Genomic DNA, 16,999 nt, shown 5'->3' with positions numbered 1-16,999 from the left:
GTCTCCACCCTTCTGGGAAGGCATTAATATGGAGTTGGTCCCCCCTTTGCTACAGTCTCCACCCTTCTGGGAAGGCATTATTATGGAGTTGGTCCCCCCTTTGCTACAGTCTCCACACTTCTGGGAAGGCATTAATATGGAGTTGGTCCCCCCTTTGCTACAGTCTCCACCCTTCTGGGAAGGCATTAATATGGAATTGGTCCCCCCTTTGCTACAGTCTCCACCCTTCTGGGAAGGCATTAATATGGAGTTGGTCCCCCCTTTGCTACAGTCTCCACCCTTCTGGGAAGGCATTAATATGGAGTTGGTCCCCCCTTTGCTACAGTCTCCACCCTTCTGGGAAGGCATTAATATGGAGTTGGTCCCCCCTTTGCTACAGTCTCCACCCTTCTGGGAAGGCATTAATATGGAGTTGGTCCCCCCTTTGCTACAGTCTCCACCCTTCTGGGAAGGCATTAATATGGAGTTGGTCCCCCCTTTGCTACAGTCTCCACCCTTCATGGTCATTAATATGGAGTTGGTCCCCCCTTTGCTGCTGTAACAGCCTCCACTACTCTGGGAAGGCATTAATATGGAGTTGGTTCCCCCTTTGCTACAGTCTCCACCCTTCTGGGAAGGGATTAATATGGAGTTGGTCCCCCCTTTGCTACAGTCTCCACCCTTCTGGGAAGGCATTAATATGGAGTTGGTCCCCCCTTTGCTACGGTCTCCACCTTTCTGGGAAGGCATTAATATGGAGTTGGTCCCCCCTTTGCTACAGTCTCCACCCTTCAGGGAAGGCATTAATATGGAGTTGGTCCCCCCTTTGCTACAGTCTCCACCCTTCTGGGAAGGCATTAATATGGAGTTGGTCCCCCCTTTGCTACAGTCTCCACCCTTCTGGGAAGGCATTAATATGGAGTTGGTCCCCCCTTTGCTACAGTCTCCACCCTTCTGGGAAGGCATTAATATGGAGTTGGTCCCCCCTTTGCTACAGTCTCCACCCTTCTGGGAAGGCATTAATATGGAGTTGGTCCCCCTTTGCTGCTGTAACAGCATCCACTCTTCTGGGAAGGCATTAATATGGAGTTGGTTCCCCCTTTGCTACAGTCTCCACCCTTCTGGGAAGGCATTAATATGGAGTTGGTCCCCCCTTTGCTACAGTCTCCACCCTTCTGGGAAGGCATTAATATGGAGTTGGTCCCCCCTTTGCTACAGTCTCCACCCTTCTGGGAAGGCATTAATATGGAGTTGGTCCCCCCTTTGCTACAGTCTCCACCCTTCTGGGAAGGCATTAATATGGAGTTGGTTCCCCCTTTGCTACAGTCTCCACCCTTCTGGGAAGGCATTAATATGGAGTTGGTCCCCCCTTTGCTACAGTCTCCACCCTTCTGGGAAGGCATTAATATGGAGTTGGTTCCCCCTTTGCTACAGTCTCCACCCTTCTGGGAAGGCATTAATATGGAGTTGGTCCCCCCTTTGCTACAGTCTCCACCCTTCTGGGAAGGCATTAATATGGAGTTGGTCCCCCCTTTGCTACAGTCTCCACCCTTCTGGGAAGGCATTAATATGGAGTTGGTCCCCCCTTTGCTACAGTCTCCACCCTTCTGGGAAGGCATTAATATGGAGTTGGTCCCCCCTTTGCTACAGTCTCCACCCTTCTGGGAAGGCATTAATATGGAGTTGGTCCCCCCTTTGCTACAGTCTCCACCCTTCTGGGAAGGCATTAATATGGAGTTGGTCCCCCCTTTGCTACAGTCTCCACCCTTCTGGGAAGGCATTAATATGGAGTTGGTCCCCCCTTTGCTACAGTCTCCACCCTTCTGGGAAGGCATTAATATGGAGTTGGTCCCCCCTTTGCTACAGTCTCCACCCTTCTGGGAAGGCATTAATATGGAGTTGGTCCCCCCTTTGCTACAGTCTCCACCCTTCTGGGAAGGCATTAATATGGAGTTGGTCCCCCCTTTGCTACAGTCTCCACCCTTCTGGGAAGGCATTAATATGGAGTTGGTCCCCCCTTTTCTACAGTCTACACCCTTCTGGGAAGGCATTAATATGGAGTTGGTCCCCCCTTTGCTACAGTCTCCACCCTTCATGGTCATTAATATGGAGTTGGTCCCCCCTTTGCTGCTGTAACAGCCTCCACTACTCTGGGAAGGCATTAATATGGAGTTGGTTCCCCCTTTGCTACAGTCTCCACCCTTCTGGGAAGGGATTAATATGGAGTTGGTCCCCCCTTTGCTACAGTCTCCACCCTTCTGGGAAGGCATTAATATGGAGTTGGTCCCCCCTTTGCTACAGTCTCCACCTTTCTGGGAAGGCATTAATATGGAGTTGGTCCCCCCTTTGCTACAGTCTCCACCCTTCAGGGAAGGCATTAATATGGAGTTGGTCCCCCCTTTGCTACAGTCTCCACCCTTCTGGGAAGGCATTAATATGGAGTTGGTCCCCCCTTTGCTACAGTCTCCACCCTTCTGGGAAGGCATTAATATGGAGTTGGTCCCCCCTTTGCTACAGTCTCCACCCTTCTGGGAAGGCATTCATATGGAGTTGGTCCCCCCTTTGCTACAGTCTCCACCCTTCTGGGAAGGCATTCATATGGAGTTGGTCCCCCTTTGCTGCTGTAACAGCATCCACTCTTCTGGGAAGGCATTAATATGGAGTTGGTTCCCCCTTTGCTACAGTCTCCACCCTTCTGGGAAGGCATTAATATGGAGTTGGTTCCCCCTTTGCTACAGTCTCCACCCTTCTGGGAAGTCATTAATATGGAGTTGGTCCCCCCTTTGCTACAGTCTCCACCCTTCTGGGAAGGCATTAATATGGAGTTGGTTCCCCCTTTGCTACAGTCTCCACCCTTCTGGGAAGGCATTAATATGGAGTTGGTCCCCCCTTTGCTACAGTCTCCACCCTTCTGGGAAGGCATTAATATGGATTTGGTTCCCCCTTTGCTACAGTCTCCACCCTTCTGGGAAGGCATTAATATGGAGTTGGTCCCCCCTTTGCTACAGTCTCCACCCTTCTGGGAAGGCATTAATATGGAGTTGGTCCCCCCTTTGCTACAGTCTCCACCCTTCTGGGAAGGCATTAATATGGAGTTGGTCCCCCCTTTGCTACAGTCTCCACCCTTCTGGGAAGGCATTAATATGGAGTTGGTCCCCCCTTTGCTACAGTCTCCACCCTTCTGGGAAGGCATTAATATGGAGTTGGTCCCCCCTTTGCTACAGTCTCCACCCTTCTGGGAAGGCATTAATATGGAGTTGGTCCCCCCTTTGCTACAGTCTCCACCCTTCTGGGAAGGCATTAATATGGAGTTGGTTCCCCCTTTGCTACAGTCTCCACCCTTCTGGGAAGGCATTAATATGGAGTTGGTCCCCCCTTTGCTACAGTCTCCACCCTTCTGGGAAGGCATTAATATGGAGTTGGTCCCCCCTTTGCTACAGTCTCCACCCTTCTGGGAAGGCATTAATATGGAGTTGGTCCCCCCTTTGCTACAGTCTCCACCCTTCTGGGAAGGCATTAATATGGAGTTGGTCCCCCCTTTGCTACAGTCCCCACCCTTCTGGGAAGGCATTAATATGGAGTTGGTCCCCCCTTTGCTACAGTCTCCACCCTTCATGGTCATTAATATGGAGTTGGTCCCCCCTTTGCTACAGTCTCCACCCTTCTGGGAAGGCATTAATATGGAGTTGGTCCCCCCTTTGCTACAGTCTCCACCCTTCTGGGAAGGCATTAATATGGAGTTGGTCCCCCCTTTGCTACAGTCTCCACCCTTCTGGGAAGGCATTAATATGGAGTTGGTCCCCCCTTTGCTGCAGTCTCCACCCTTCTGGGAAGGCATTAATATGGAGTTGGTGCCCCCTTTGCTACAGTCTCCACCCTTCTGGGAAGGCATTAATATGGAGTTGGTCCCCCCTTTGCTGCTGTAACAGTCTCCACCCTTCTGGGAAGGCATTAATATGGAGTTGGTCCCCCCTTTGCTGCTATAACAGTCTCCACCCTTCTGGGAAGGCATTAATATGGAGTTGGTTCCCCCTTTGCTACAGTCTCCACCCTTCTGGGAAGGCATTAATATGGAGTTGGTCCCCCCTTTGCTACAGTCTCCACCCTTCTGGGAAGGCATTAATATGGAGTTGGTCCCCCCTTTGCTACAGTCTCCACCCTTCTGGGAAGGCATTAATATGGAGTTGGTCCCCCCTTTGCTACAGTCTCCACCCTTCATGGTCATTAATATGGAGTTGGTCCCCCCTTTGCTGCTGTAACTGTCTCCACCCTTCTGGGAAGGCATTCATATGGAGTTGGTCCCCCCTTTGCTACAGTCTCCACCCTTCTGGGAAGGCATTAATATGGAGTTGGTTCCCCCTTGGCTACAGTCTCCACCCTTCTGGGAAGGCATTAATATGGAGTTGGTTCCCCCTTTGCTACAGTCTCCACCCTTCTGGGAAGGCATTAATATGGAGTTGGTTCCCCCTTTGCTACAGTCTCCACCCTTCTGGGAAAGCATTAATATGGAGTTGGTTCCCCCTTTGCTACAGTCTCCACCCTTCTGGGAAGGCATTAATATGGAGTTGGTCCCCCCTTTGCTACAGTCTCCACCCTTCTGGGAAGGCATTAATATGGAGTTGGTCCCCCCTTTGCTGCTATAACAGCCTCCATTAATATGGAGTTGGTCCCCCCTTTGCTACAGTCTCCACCCTTCTGGGAAGGCATTAATATGGAGTTGGTCCCCCCTTTGCTGCTGTAACAGTCTCCACCCTTCTGGGAAGGCATTAATATGGAGTTGGTCCCCCCTTTGCTACAGTCTCCACTCTTCTGGGTAGGCATTAATATGGAGTTGGTCCCCCCTTTGCTACAGTCTCCACCCTTCTGGGAAGGCATTATTATGGAGTTGGTCCCCCCTTTGCTACAGTCTCCACCCTTCTGGGAAGGCATTAATATGGAGTTGGTCCCCCCTTTGCTACAGTCTCCACCCTTCTGGGAAGGCTTTCCACTAGATGTTGGAAAATTGCTGTGGGGACTTGCTTCCATTCAGCCATAAGAGCATTAGTCAGGTTGGGCACTAAGTGGTTGGGCCTGCCTCGCAGACAGCTTTTCAATTCATTCCAAAGGTGTTCGATGGGGTTGAGGTCAGGGCTCTGTGCAGGCCAGTCAAGTTAAGTTATTCCACACCTATCTCGACAAACCATCTCGACAAAAATATTTCTTCACATTTACAAACAGTCCATTTATATTTTCCAACGGGGCTATACATTTGGGTGAGGTTTGAAACAAGTAGCCTTGTTTCACTGCCAAAAATACAATTAAACCATCTAGTGTTCAGTGAAATAACAACACAACATCCAATCACATTAACCATTACTCTCTTGCGGGAATTCCACTAACGGTCTGCATGTAGCCAAACGTAGCTGCTGCTCATTCCGTTCGTTCGAAAATGGATAAATGGTTAAAAAAAGTAAGGCCCGCATCCATAGAGACACATATCAGCTCTACTGGTAGTACTGCTACTACCAGCAGTACTACACCTGCACCTGTCGACAACACAAGTTGTTCTGCTTCCACGAGAACATCCAATGCTAGCATCAGTAATTCTACATTTGTTGTTAGCCCAGCTAGCATGGACACTGACAGTTGTGAATCTGATGCAGCCGAAGAGCTACTGCCCCATTACCCGGGAAAGCACCGAACAACAGACAGGGACGTTGGACCATCGAAGAGGCGCAAATATGATGAGAACTACATTGATTTGGGTTCACTTATATTGGGAGTAGTGCCTTTCCTCAGCCACAGCGTTTTATATGTGCAAAAGTACTCTCTCACAACTCTCGCGCGGACATTTAGAAACAAAACATGACAATTTGAAAAATAAACCACAGGAGTTTTCTGAGCAAGAATTAAGACGACTTTCGAGTAGTAAGACATGTATAAAAGCAACAGATATCATTACTAAGAAAGGGCTAGAACCGTTTTATATGGTGAGCTACCGAGGGGCTAGGACAGGCAAGCCCCATACCATTGTGGAGGATTATATGGTGAGCTACCGAGGGGCTAGGACAGGCAAGCCCCATACCATTGTGGAGGATTATATGGTGAGCTACCGAGGGGCTAGGACAGGCAAGCCCCATACCATTGTGGAGGATTATATGGTGAGCTACCGAGGGGCTAGGACAGGCAAGCCCCATACCATTGTGGAGGATTATATGGTGAGCTACCGAGGGGCTAGGACAGGCAAGCCCCATACCATTGTGGAGGATTATATGGTGAGCTACCGAGGGGCTAGGACAGGCAAGCCCCATACCATTGTGGAGGACTTAATTCTTCCTGCTGCCACGGATATGGCTGGGGGAAAAGGCCCAAAAAACTATACATACAAACACCGTTCCACAACACATCAGTGACATTTTATTTATTTATTTCACCTTTATTTAACCAGGTAGGCTAGTTGAGAACAAGTTCTCATTTACAACTGCGACCTGGCCAAGATAAAGCAAAGCAGTGTGAACAGACAACAACACAGAGTTACACATGGAGTAAACAATAAACAAGCCAATAACACAATAAACAAGTCAATGACACAGTAGACAAAAGAAAGTCTATATACAGTGTGTGCAAAAGTCATGAGGAGGTAAGGCAATAAATAGGCCATAGGAGCGAATAATTACAATTTAGCAGATTAACAGGAATGGAGTGATAAATGAGCAGATGATGATGTGCAAGTAGAGATACTCGTGTGTAAAAGAGCAGAAAAGTAAATAAAATAAAAACAGTATGGGGATGAGGTAGGTAGATTGGGTGGGCTATTTACAGATGGACTATGTACAGCTGCAGCGATCGGTTAGCTGCTCAGATAGCTGATGTTTAAAGTTGGTGAGGGAAATAAAAGTCTCCAACTTCAGTGATTTTTGCAATTCGTTCCAGTCACTGGCAGCAGAGAACTGGAAGGAAAGGCGGCCAAATGAGGTGTTGGCTTTGGGGATGATCAGTGAGATACACCTGCTGGAGCGCGTGCTACAGGTGGGTGTTGTTATCGTGACCAGTGAACTGAGATAAGGCGGGGCTTTACCTAGCACAGACTTATAGATGACCTGGAGTCAGTGGGTCTGGCGACGAATATGTAGCGAGGGCCAGCCGACTAGAGCATACAGGACATGGCAAGAGATGTTTTAAAACAATTACTGCTTCGCATACAAGCCAGTGAATTGGTGGGCTGGCACCGCTCCTGGTATATGTCTGTTAGGTTTATGGGGGGTCAATTAAGGAAGACATCCTCTTCTGCAAACCACAACAGGAGAGGATATTTTTTTAAGTACTGATGGCACAAAAGCCATGACAGGGAGACATAGTGGAGTGGTAACGCATGTGCAAACAGTTGCTCCCGACGCCACTTGGGTACACTGCAACAACCACTGAGGCTCTTGCTGCCAAGGGAATGCCTGACATATGTTTTGGACACTACAGTGAAAATGGTTAACTTTGTTAAAGCAAGGCCCCTGAACTCTCCTGTATTTTCTGCATTATGATATGGGCAGCGACCATGTAACGCTTTTACAACATACAGAAGTGCGCTGGTAATCAAGGGGTAAATTATTTACACGTTTTTTGGAATTGAGAGACGAGCTTAAAGTTCTCTTTTCTGACCATCATTTTTACTTGTCTGACCAATTGCATGATGACGAGTTTCTCACACGACTGGCCTATCTGGGGGATGTTTTCTCTCACACGACTGGCCTATCTGGGGGATGTTTTCTCTCGCCTGAATGATCTGAATCTAGGATTACAGGGACTCTCTGCAACTATAGTCAATGTGTGGGACAAAATTGAGGCTATGATTAAGAGGTTGGAGCTCTTATCTGTCTGCATTAACAAGGACAACACACAGGTCTTTCCATCAGTGTATGATTTTTTGTGTGCAAATTAACTCAAGCTTATGGACAATGTCAAATGTGATATAGCGAAGCACCTGAGTGAGTTTGGTTTGCAGTTACGCAGGTACTTTCCCAAACGGATGACACAAACAACTGGATTCGTCATCCCTTTCATGCCCTGCCTCCAGTCCACTTACCGATATCTGAACAAGAGAGACTCATCGAAATTACAACAAGCGGTTCTGTGAAAATGTTATTTAATCAGAATCTACTGCCAGATTTCTGGATTGGGCTTCGCTCAGAGTATCCTGCCTTGGCAGATCGTGCTGTTAAGACACTGATGCCCTTTGCAACCACGTACCTATGTGAGAGGCGATTCTCGGCCCTCACTAGCATGAAAACTAAATACAGGCACAGACTGTGTTGGAAAATGATTTAAGACTGAGACTCTCCAATACAACCCAACATTGCAGAGTTATGTGCATCCTTTCAAGCACACCCTTCTCATTAACCTGTGGTGAGTTATTCACAATTTTCGATGAACAAATAAGGTTTTATATGTAAGATGAACTTCTTAGCGCTAGGGGTCAGATTTTTTTATTTTCTTAAAATAACGTTCCCAAGGTAAACGGACATTTTCTCAGGCCCAGATCGTAGAATATGCATATAATTTACAGATTAGGATTGAAAACACTCCAAAGTTTCCAAAACTGTCAAAATATTGTCTGTGAGTATAACAATACTTATTCTGCAGGCGAAAACCTGAGAAAATCTAACCCGGAAGTGATATATATATTTTTTCCTGGCCCGTCTTTCCTCCATTTAAAGGGGTATCAACAAGATTCATTTTCCAATGGCTTCCTCAGGCTGTGACCAGGTTTTAGACATAGTTTCAGGCTTTTATTTTGAAAAATGAACAAGATTTTTCAAAACTAGTGAGGTGTCCTCTGATTGGTTCCTGCGCGCGAGAGGGGTAGCTCTCTCTTTTATTGAATAGGTTACGGTCCGGTTGAAATATTATCGATTATGTTTGTTAAAAACAACCTGAGGATTGATTATAAAAAACATTTGACATGTTTCTACGAACATTACGGATACTTTTTGGTATTTTCGTCGAATGGAACGAGGCTTTGGTTTTCTGAACTAATGCGCAACCCAAAGGCGTTTTTTTGTTATAAAAGTAATATTTATCGAACAAAAATAAAATGTATTGTGTAACTGGGAGTCTCGTGAGTGCAAACATCCGAAGATTATCAAAGGTAAGCGATTAACAACAAGCTAAGCTGTGTTTTGGTACATTTCACTTGTGATTGCATGATTATAAATATTTTTTGTAATATTTTTGAATTTGGCCCCCTGCAACTCAGCGGTTGTTTAGGAAAATGATCCCGCTAACGGGATCCGTAGCGCAGAGAAGTTAAATAAAGAGCAAAATGATGTATTATTAAATTATTATTTGTGCCCTGGTCCTATAAGAGCTCTTTGTCACTTCCCACGATCCGGGTTGTGAAAAACTCACACACATTCTTATGTTTAATAAATATATCGTATAGTGTGTGTGGCAGGCTTACAATGATGGCAAAAAACTATATTTGAGAGTGCGCTGACCCTGGTGCTAGAGGGGGTACACAGCTGACCCTGGTGCTAGAGGGGGTACGCAGCTGACCCTGGTGCTAGAGGGGGTACGCAGCTGACCCTGGTGCTAGAGGGGGTACGCAGCTGACCCTGGTGCTAGAGGGGGTACGCAGCTGACCCTGGTGCTAGAGGGGGTACGCAGCTGACCCTGGTGCTAGAGGGGGTACGCAGCTGACCCTGGTGCTAGAGGGGGTACGCAGCTGACCCTGGTGCTAGAGGGGGTACAGCTGACCCTGGTACAAGAGGGGGTAAGCTGACCCTGGTGCTAGAGTGGGGTACACTGACCCTGGTGATAGAGGGGGTACAGCTGACCCTGGTGATAGAGGGGGTACAGCTGACCCTGGTGCTAGAGTGGGGTACGCTGACCCTGGTGCTAGAGGGGGTACAGCTGACCCTGGTGCTAGAGGGGGTACAGCTGACCCTGGTGCTAGAGGGGGTACGCTGACCCTGGTGATAGAAGGGGTACGCTGACCCTGGTGCTAGAGGGGGTACAGCTGACCCTGGTGCTAGAGGGGGTACAGCTGACCCTGGTGCTAGAGGGGGTACAGCTGACCCTGGTGCTAGAGGGGGTACCGCTGACCCTGGTGCTAGAGGGGGTACCGCTGACCCTGGTGCTAGAGGGGGTACCGCTGACCCTGGTGCTAGAGAGGGTACCGCTGACCCTGGTGCTAGAGGGGATACCGCTGACCCTGGTGATAGACGGGGTACGCTGACCCTGGTGCTAGAGGGGGTACCGCTGACCCTGGTGCTAGAGGGGGTACCGCTGACCCTGGTGCTAGAGGGGGTACCGCTGACCCTGGTGCTAGAGGGGGTACCGCTGACCCTGGTGCTAGAGGGGGTACGCAGCTGACCCTGGTGCTAGAGGGGGTACGCAGCTGACCCTGGTGCTAGAGGGGGTACGCAGCTGACCCTGGTGCTAGAGGGGGTACGCAGCTGACCCTGGTGCTAGAGGGGGTACGCAGCTGACCCTGGTGCTAGAGGGGGTACGCAGCTGACCCTGGTGCTAGAGGGGGTACGCAGCTGACCCTGGTGCTAGAGGGGGTACGCAGCTGACCCTGGTGCTAGAGGGGGTACGCAGCTGACCCTGGTGCTAGAGGGGGTACGCAGCTGACCCTGGTGCTAGAGGGGGTACGCAGCTGACCCTGGTGCTAGAGGGGGTACGCAGCTGACCCTGGTGCTAGAGGGGGTACGCAGCTGACCCTGGTGCTAGAGGGGGTACGCAGCTGACCCTGGTGCTAGAGGGGGTACGCAGCTGACCCTGGTGCTAGAGGGGGTACGCAGCTGACCCTGGTGCTAGAGGGGGTACGCAGCTGACCCTGGTGCTAGAGGGGGTACGCAGCTGACCCTGGTGCTAGAGGGGGTACGCAGCTGACCCTGGTGCTAGAGGGGGTACGCAGCTGACCCTGGTGCTAGAGGGGGTACGCAGCTGACCCTGGTGCTAGAGGGGGTACAGCTGACCCTGGTACAAGAGGGGGTACAGCTGACCCTGGTGCTAGAGTGGGGTACACTGACCCTGGTGATAGAGGGGGTACAGCTGACCCTGGTGATAGAGGGGGTACAGCTGACCCTGGTGCTAGAGTGGGGTACGCTGACCCTGGTGCTAGAGGGGGTACAGCTGACCCTGGTGATAGAGGGGGTACAGCTGACCCTGGTGATAGAGGGGGTACGCTGACCCTGGTGATAGAAGGGGTACGCTGACCCTGGTGCTAGAGGGGGTACAGCTGACCCTGGTGCTAGAGGGGGTACGCTGACCCTGGTGCTAGAGGGGGTACAGCTGACCCTGGTGATAGAGGGGGTACACAGCTGCAGGTTGAATGTTCGAAGTGGGCTATAAGCTCTTGTGCTCGTCTGTCCTCACTACTCGGTAGTAAGTGTTGCAACTGAGGACAGACGAGTTTAATTTGAAGGGCTGTCCACATACTTTTGTTTATATATTGTATATGCACATTACATAGCCTGCAGAGCTGGAGAAAATATATACACAATACATAGCCTGCAGAGCTGGAGAAAATATATACACAATACATAGCCTGCAGAGATGGAGAAAATATATACACATTACATAGCCTGCAGAGCTGGAGAAAATATATACACAATACATAGCCTGAAGCAGCGAGAGATGAGAGAGCAGTTTGACAAACGCCTGACATCAAATACATTAGCTTGTAGAGGCTGGGATACAGCAGAGATACATCACGTAACCCAGAGATGTGGCATCACGTAACCCAGCGATGTGGCATCACGTAACCCAGAGATGTGGCATCACGTAACCTAGAGATGTGGCATCACGTAACCCAGCGATGTGGCATCACGTAACCCAGCGATGTGGCATCACGTAACCCAGCGATGCGGCATCACGTAACCCAGAGATGCGGCATCACGTAACCCAGAGATGTGGCATCACGTAACCCAGAGATGTGGCGGCACGTAACCCAGCGATGTGGCATCACGTAACCTAGAGATGTGGCATCACGTAACCCAGCGATGTGGCATCACGTAACCCAGCGATGTGGCATCACGTAACCCAGAAATGTGGCGGCACGTAACCCAGAGATGTGGCGGCACGTAACCTAGAGATGTGGCGGCACGTAACCCAGCGATGTGGCATCACGTAACCCAGCGATGTGGCATCACGTAACCCAGAAATGTGGCGGCACGTAACCCAGAGATGTGGCATCACGTAACCTAGAGATGTGGCGGCACGTAACCCAGCGATGTGGCATCACGTAACCCAGAGATGTGGCATCACGTAACCTAGAGATGTGGCATCACGTAACCCAGCGATGTGGCATCACGTAACCCAGCGATGTAGCATCACGTAACCCAGAAATGTGGCGGCACGTAACCCAGAGATGTGGCATCACGTAACCCAGAGATGTGGCGGCACGTAACCCAGAGATGTGGCGGCACGTAACCCAGAGATGTGGCGGCACGTAACCCAGAGATGTGGCAGCACGTAACCCAGAGATGTGGCATCACGTAACCCAGAGATGTGGCATCACGTAACCCAGAGATGTGGCATCACGTAACCCAGAGATGTGGCTGCACGTAACCTAGAGATGTGGCATCACGTAACCCAGAGATGTGGCATCACTTAACCCAGAGATGTGGCAGCACGTAACCCAGAGATGTGGCAGCACGTAACCCAGAGATGCGGCAGCACGTAACCCAGAGATGCGGCATCACGTAACCCAGAGATGCGGCATCACGTAACCCAGAGATGCGGCATCACGTAACCCAGAGATGCGGCATCACGTAACCCAGAGATGCGGCATCACGTAACCCAGAGATGCGGCAGCACGTAACCCAGAGATGCGGCAGCACGTAACCCAGAGATGTGGCAGCACGTAACCCAGAGATGTGGCATCACGTAACCCAGAGATGCGGCATCACGTAACCCAGCGATGTGGCATCACGTAACCCAGAAATGTGGCGGCACGTAACCCAGAGATGTGGCATCACGTAACCCAGAGATGTGGCGGCACGTAACCCAGAGATGTGGCGGCACGTAACCCAGAGATGTGGCAGCACGTAACCCAGAGATGTGGCATCACGTAACCCAGAGATGTGGCATCACGTAACCCAGAGATGTGGCTGCACGTAACCTAGAGATGTGGCATCACGTAACCCAGAGATGTGGCATCACGTAACCCAGAGATGTGGCAGCACGTAACCCAGAGATGTGGCAGCACGTAACCCAGAGATGTGGCATCACGTAACCCAGAGATGTGGCATCACGTAACCCAGAGATGTGGCTGCACGTAACCTAGAGATGTGGCATCACGTAACCCAGAGATGTGGCATCACGTAACCCAGAGATGTGGCAGCACGTAACCCAGAGATGTGGCAGCACGTAACCCAGAGATGCGGCAGCACGTAACCCAGAGATGCGGCATCACGTAACCCAGAGATGCGGCATCACGTAACCCAGAGATGCGGCATCACGTAACCTAGAGATGCGGCATCACGTAACCCAGAGATGCGGCATCACGTAACCCAGAGATGCGGCAGCACGTAACCCAGAGATGTGGCAGCACGTAACCCAGAGATGTGGCATCACGTAACCCAGAGATGCGGCATCACATAACCTAGAGGTGTGGCATCACAGCCAAATGATGACATGAACAACATGCAACATCTGAGGTTTGGCGGATACTGATGAGCAGAGATACTGAATGACGTTCTTACCAGACTGTCCTTCTCCAGAGGGTCCAGTGAAGAGATCTTCACCCAGCTGAATGTCCTCCTCTTCCTCCTCAGGTAGGGGCCTACAGACACACAACAACAGGTCATCTATAACCCTTCCTCCTCACACAACAGTAGAGGATATAGCTGCTATTACCACTACTAACTAACTGCTCGTTCAGTGTTGAAAGCATTATAATAACATATACACTACATAGACAAAAGTATGTGGACACCCCTTCAAATGAGTGGATTTGTCTAACATTGGGAGTAGAATGGCCTTACTGAAGCGCTCGGTCACTTTTCAAATGTATACCCTGGTCAACTGTTATTGTGGAAACGTCTAGCAGCAACAACGGCTCAGCCGCAAAGTAGTAGGCCACACACGCGTGTAGCGTGTAAAAACCGTCTGTCCTCGGTTGTAACACTCACCTCAGTGTTCCAAACTGCCTCTGGAAGAAAAGGCAGTTCAATAACTTTTTGTCGCCCCTTAGTTCCAGTGAAGGGAAATCTTAACGCTACAGCATACAATGACCTTCTAGATGATTTTGTGCTTCCAACTTAGTGGAAGGCCCTTTCATGTTTCAGCATGACAATGCCACCGTGCACAAAGCCAGGTCAATAAGGAAATGGTTTGTTGAGATCGGTGTGGAAGAAGTTGACTGGCCTGCACAGAGCCAGTGGAAAGCCTTCCCAGAAGAGTGGAGGCTGTTATAGCAGCAATGTTCCAACATCTAGTGGAAAGCCTTCCCAGAAGAGTGGAGGCTGTTATAGCAGCAATGTTCCAACATCTAGTGGAAAGCCTTCCCAGAAGAGTGGAGGCTGTTATAGCAGCATTGTTCCAACATCTAGTGGAAAGCCTTCCCAGAAGAGTGGAGGCTGTTATAGCAGCAATGTTCCAACATCTAGTGGAAAGCCTTCCCAAAAGAGTGGAGGCTGTTATAGCAGCAATGTTCCAACATCTAGTGGAAAGCCTTCCCAGAAGAGTGGAGGCTGTTATAGCAGCAATGTTCCAACATCTAGTGGAAAGCCTTCCCAGAAGAGTGGAGGCTGTTATAGCAGCAATGTTCCAACATCTAGTGGAAAGCCTTCCCAGAAGAGTAGAGGCTGTTATAGCAGCAATGTTCCAACATCTAGTAGAAAGCCTTCCCAGAAGAGTGGAGGCTGTTATAGCAGCAATGTTCCAACATCTAGTGGAAAGCCTTCCCAGAAGAGTGGAGGCTGTTATAGTACCAATGATCCAACATCTAGTGGAAAGCCTTCCCAGAAGAGTGGAGGCTGTTATAGTACCAATGATCCAACATCTAGTGGAAAGCCTTCCCAGAAGAGTGGAGGCTGTTATAGCAGCAATGTTCCAACATCTAGTGGAAAGCCTTCCCAGAAGAGTGGAGGCTGTTATAGCAGCAATGTTCCAACATCTAGTGGAAAGCCTTCCCAGAAGAGTGGAGGCTGTTATAGCAGCAATGTTCCAACATCTAGTAGAAAGCCTTCCCAGAAGAGTAGAGGCTGTTATATCAGCAATGTTCCAACATCTAGTAGAAAGCCTTCCCAGAAGAGTGGAGGCTGTTATAACAGCAATGTTCCAACATCTGGTGGAAAGCCTTCCCAGAAGAGTGGAGGCTGTTATAGCAGCAATGTTCCAACATCTAGTGGAAAGCCTTCCCAGAAGAGTGGAGGCTGTTATAGCAGCAATGTTCCAACATCTAGTGGAAAGCCTTCCCAGAAGAGTGGAGGCTGTTATAGCAGCAATGTTCCAACATCTAGTGGAAAGCCTTCCCAGAAGAGTGGAGGCTGTTATAGCAGCAATGTCCCAACATCTAGTGGAAAGCCTTCCCAGAAGAGTGGAGGCTGTTATAGCAGCAATGTTCCAACATCTAGTGGAAAGCCTTCCCAGAAGAGTGGAGGCTGTTATAGCAGCAATGTTCCAACATCTAGTGGAAAGCCTTCCCAGAAGAGTGGAGGCTGTTATAGTACCAATGATCCAACATCTAGTGGAAAGCCTTCCCAGAAGAGTGGAGGCTGTTATAGCAGCAATGTTCCAACATCTAGTGGAAAGCCTTCCCAGAAGAGTGGAGGCTGTTATAGCAGCAATGTTCCAACATCTAGTGGAAAGCCTTCCCAGAAGAGTGGAGGCTGTTATAGCAGCAATGTTCCAACATCTAGTGGAAAGCCTTCCCAGAAGAGTGGAGGCTGTTATAGCAGCAATGTTCCAACATCTAGTGGAAAGCCTTCTCAGAAGAGTGGAGGCTGTTATAGCAGCAATGTTCCAACATCTAGTGGAAAGCCTTCCCAGAAGAGTGGAGGCTGTTATAGCAGCAATGTTCCAACATCTAGTAGAAAGCCTTCCCAGAAGAGTAGAGGCTGTTATATCAGCAATGTTCCAACATCTAGTAGAAAGCCTTCCCAGAAGAGTGGAGGCTGTTATAACAGCAATGTTCCAACATCTAGTGGAAAGCCTTCCCAGAAGAGTGGAGGCTGTTATAGCAGCAATGTTCCAACATCTAGTGGAAAGCCTTCCCAGAAGAGTGGAGGCTGTTATAGCAGCAATGTTCCAACATCTAGTGGAAAGCCTTCCCAGAAGAGTGGAGGCTGTTATAGCAGCAATGTTCCAACATCTAGTGGAAAGCCTTCCCAGAAGAGTGGAGGCTGTTATAGCAGCAATGTTCCAACATCTAGTGGAAAGCCTTCCCAGAAGAGTGGAGGCTGTTATAGCAGCAATGTTCCAACATCTAGTGGAAAGCCTTCCCAGAAGAGTGGAGGCTGTTATAGCAGCAATGTTCCAACATCTAGTGGAAAGCCTTCCCAGAAGAGTGGAGGCTGTTATAGTACCAATGATCCAACATCTAGTGGAAAGCCTTCCCAGAAGAGTGGAGGCTGTTATAGCAGCAATGTTCCAACATCTAGTGGAAAGCCTTCCCAGAAGAGTGGAGGCTGTTATAGCAGCAATGTTCCAACATCTAGTGGAAAGCCTTCCCAGAAGAGTGGAGGCTGTTATAGCAGCAATGTTCCAACATCTAGTGGAAAGCCTTCTCAGAAGAGTGGAGGCTGTTATAGCAGCAATGTTCCAACATCTAGTGGAAAGCCTTCCCTGAAGAGTGGAGGCTGTTATAGCAGCAATGTTCCAACATCTAGTAGAAAGCCTTCCCAGAAGAGTAGAGGCTGTTATATCAGCAATGTTCCAACATCTAGTAGAAAGCCTTCCCAGAAGAGTGGAGGCTGTTATAACAGCAATGTTCCAACATCTGGTGGAAAGCCTTCCCAGAAGAGTGGAGGCTGTTATAGCAGCAATGTTCCAACATCTAGTGGAAAGCCTTCCCAGAAGAGTGGAGGCTGTTATAGCA

At 49.5% G+C, this 16,999-nt stretch overlaps 1 protein-coding gene across 1 annotated transcript in view; it reads right to left on the bottom strand.

The window, feature by feature from the left end:
- bnip2 (BCL2 interacting protein 2) overlaps window positions 1-16,999 on the bottom strand; it is an 83,204-nt gene that overhangs the window by 40,459 nt on the left and 25,746 nt on the right. Inside the window, exon 4 of the mRNA XM_071405110.1 lies at window positions 13,662-13,741. Coding sequence (XP_071261211.1) covers window positions 13,662-13,741 — 80 coding nt within the window. The remainder of the gene's footprint in view (window positions 1-13,661; window positions 13,742-16,999) is intronic.

The sequence above is a fragment of the Salvelinus alpinus genome, chromosome 6 (assembly GCF_045679555.1).
Source record: "Salvelinus alpinus chromosome 6, SLU_Salpinus.1, whole genome shotgun sequence".
In the NCBI taxonomy this organism is placed as follows: domain Eukaryota; kingdom Metazoa; phylum Chordata; class Actinopteri; order Salmoniformes; family Salmonidae; genus Salvelinus; species Salvelinus alpinus.
Note: the sequence above shows the minus strand (reverse complement) of the source record. Positions and strands in the feature narration are given on the sequence as shown.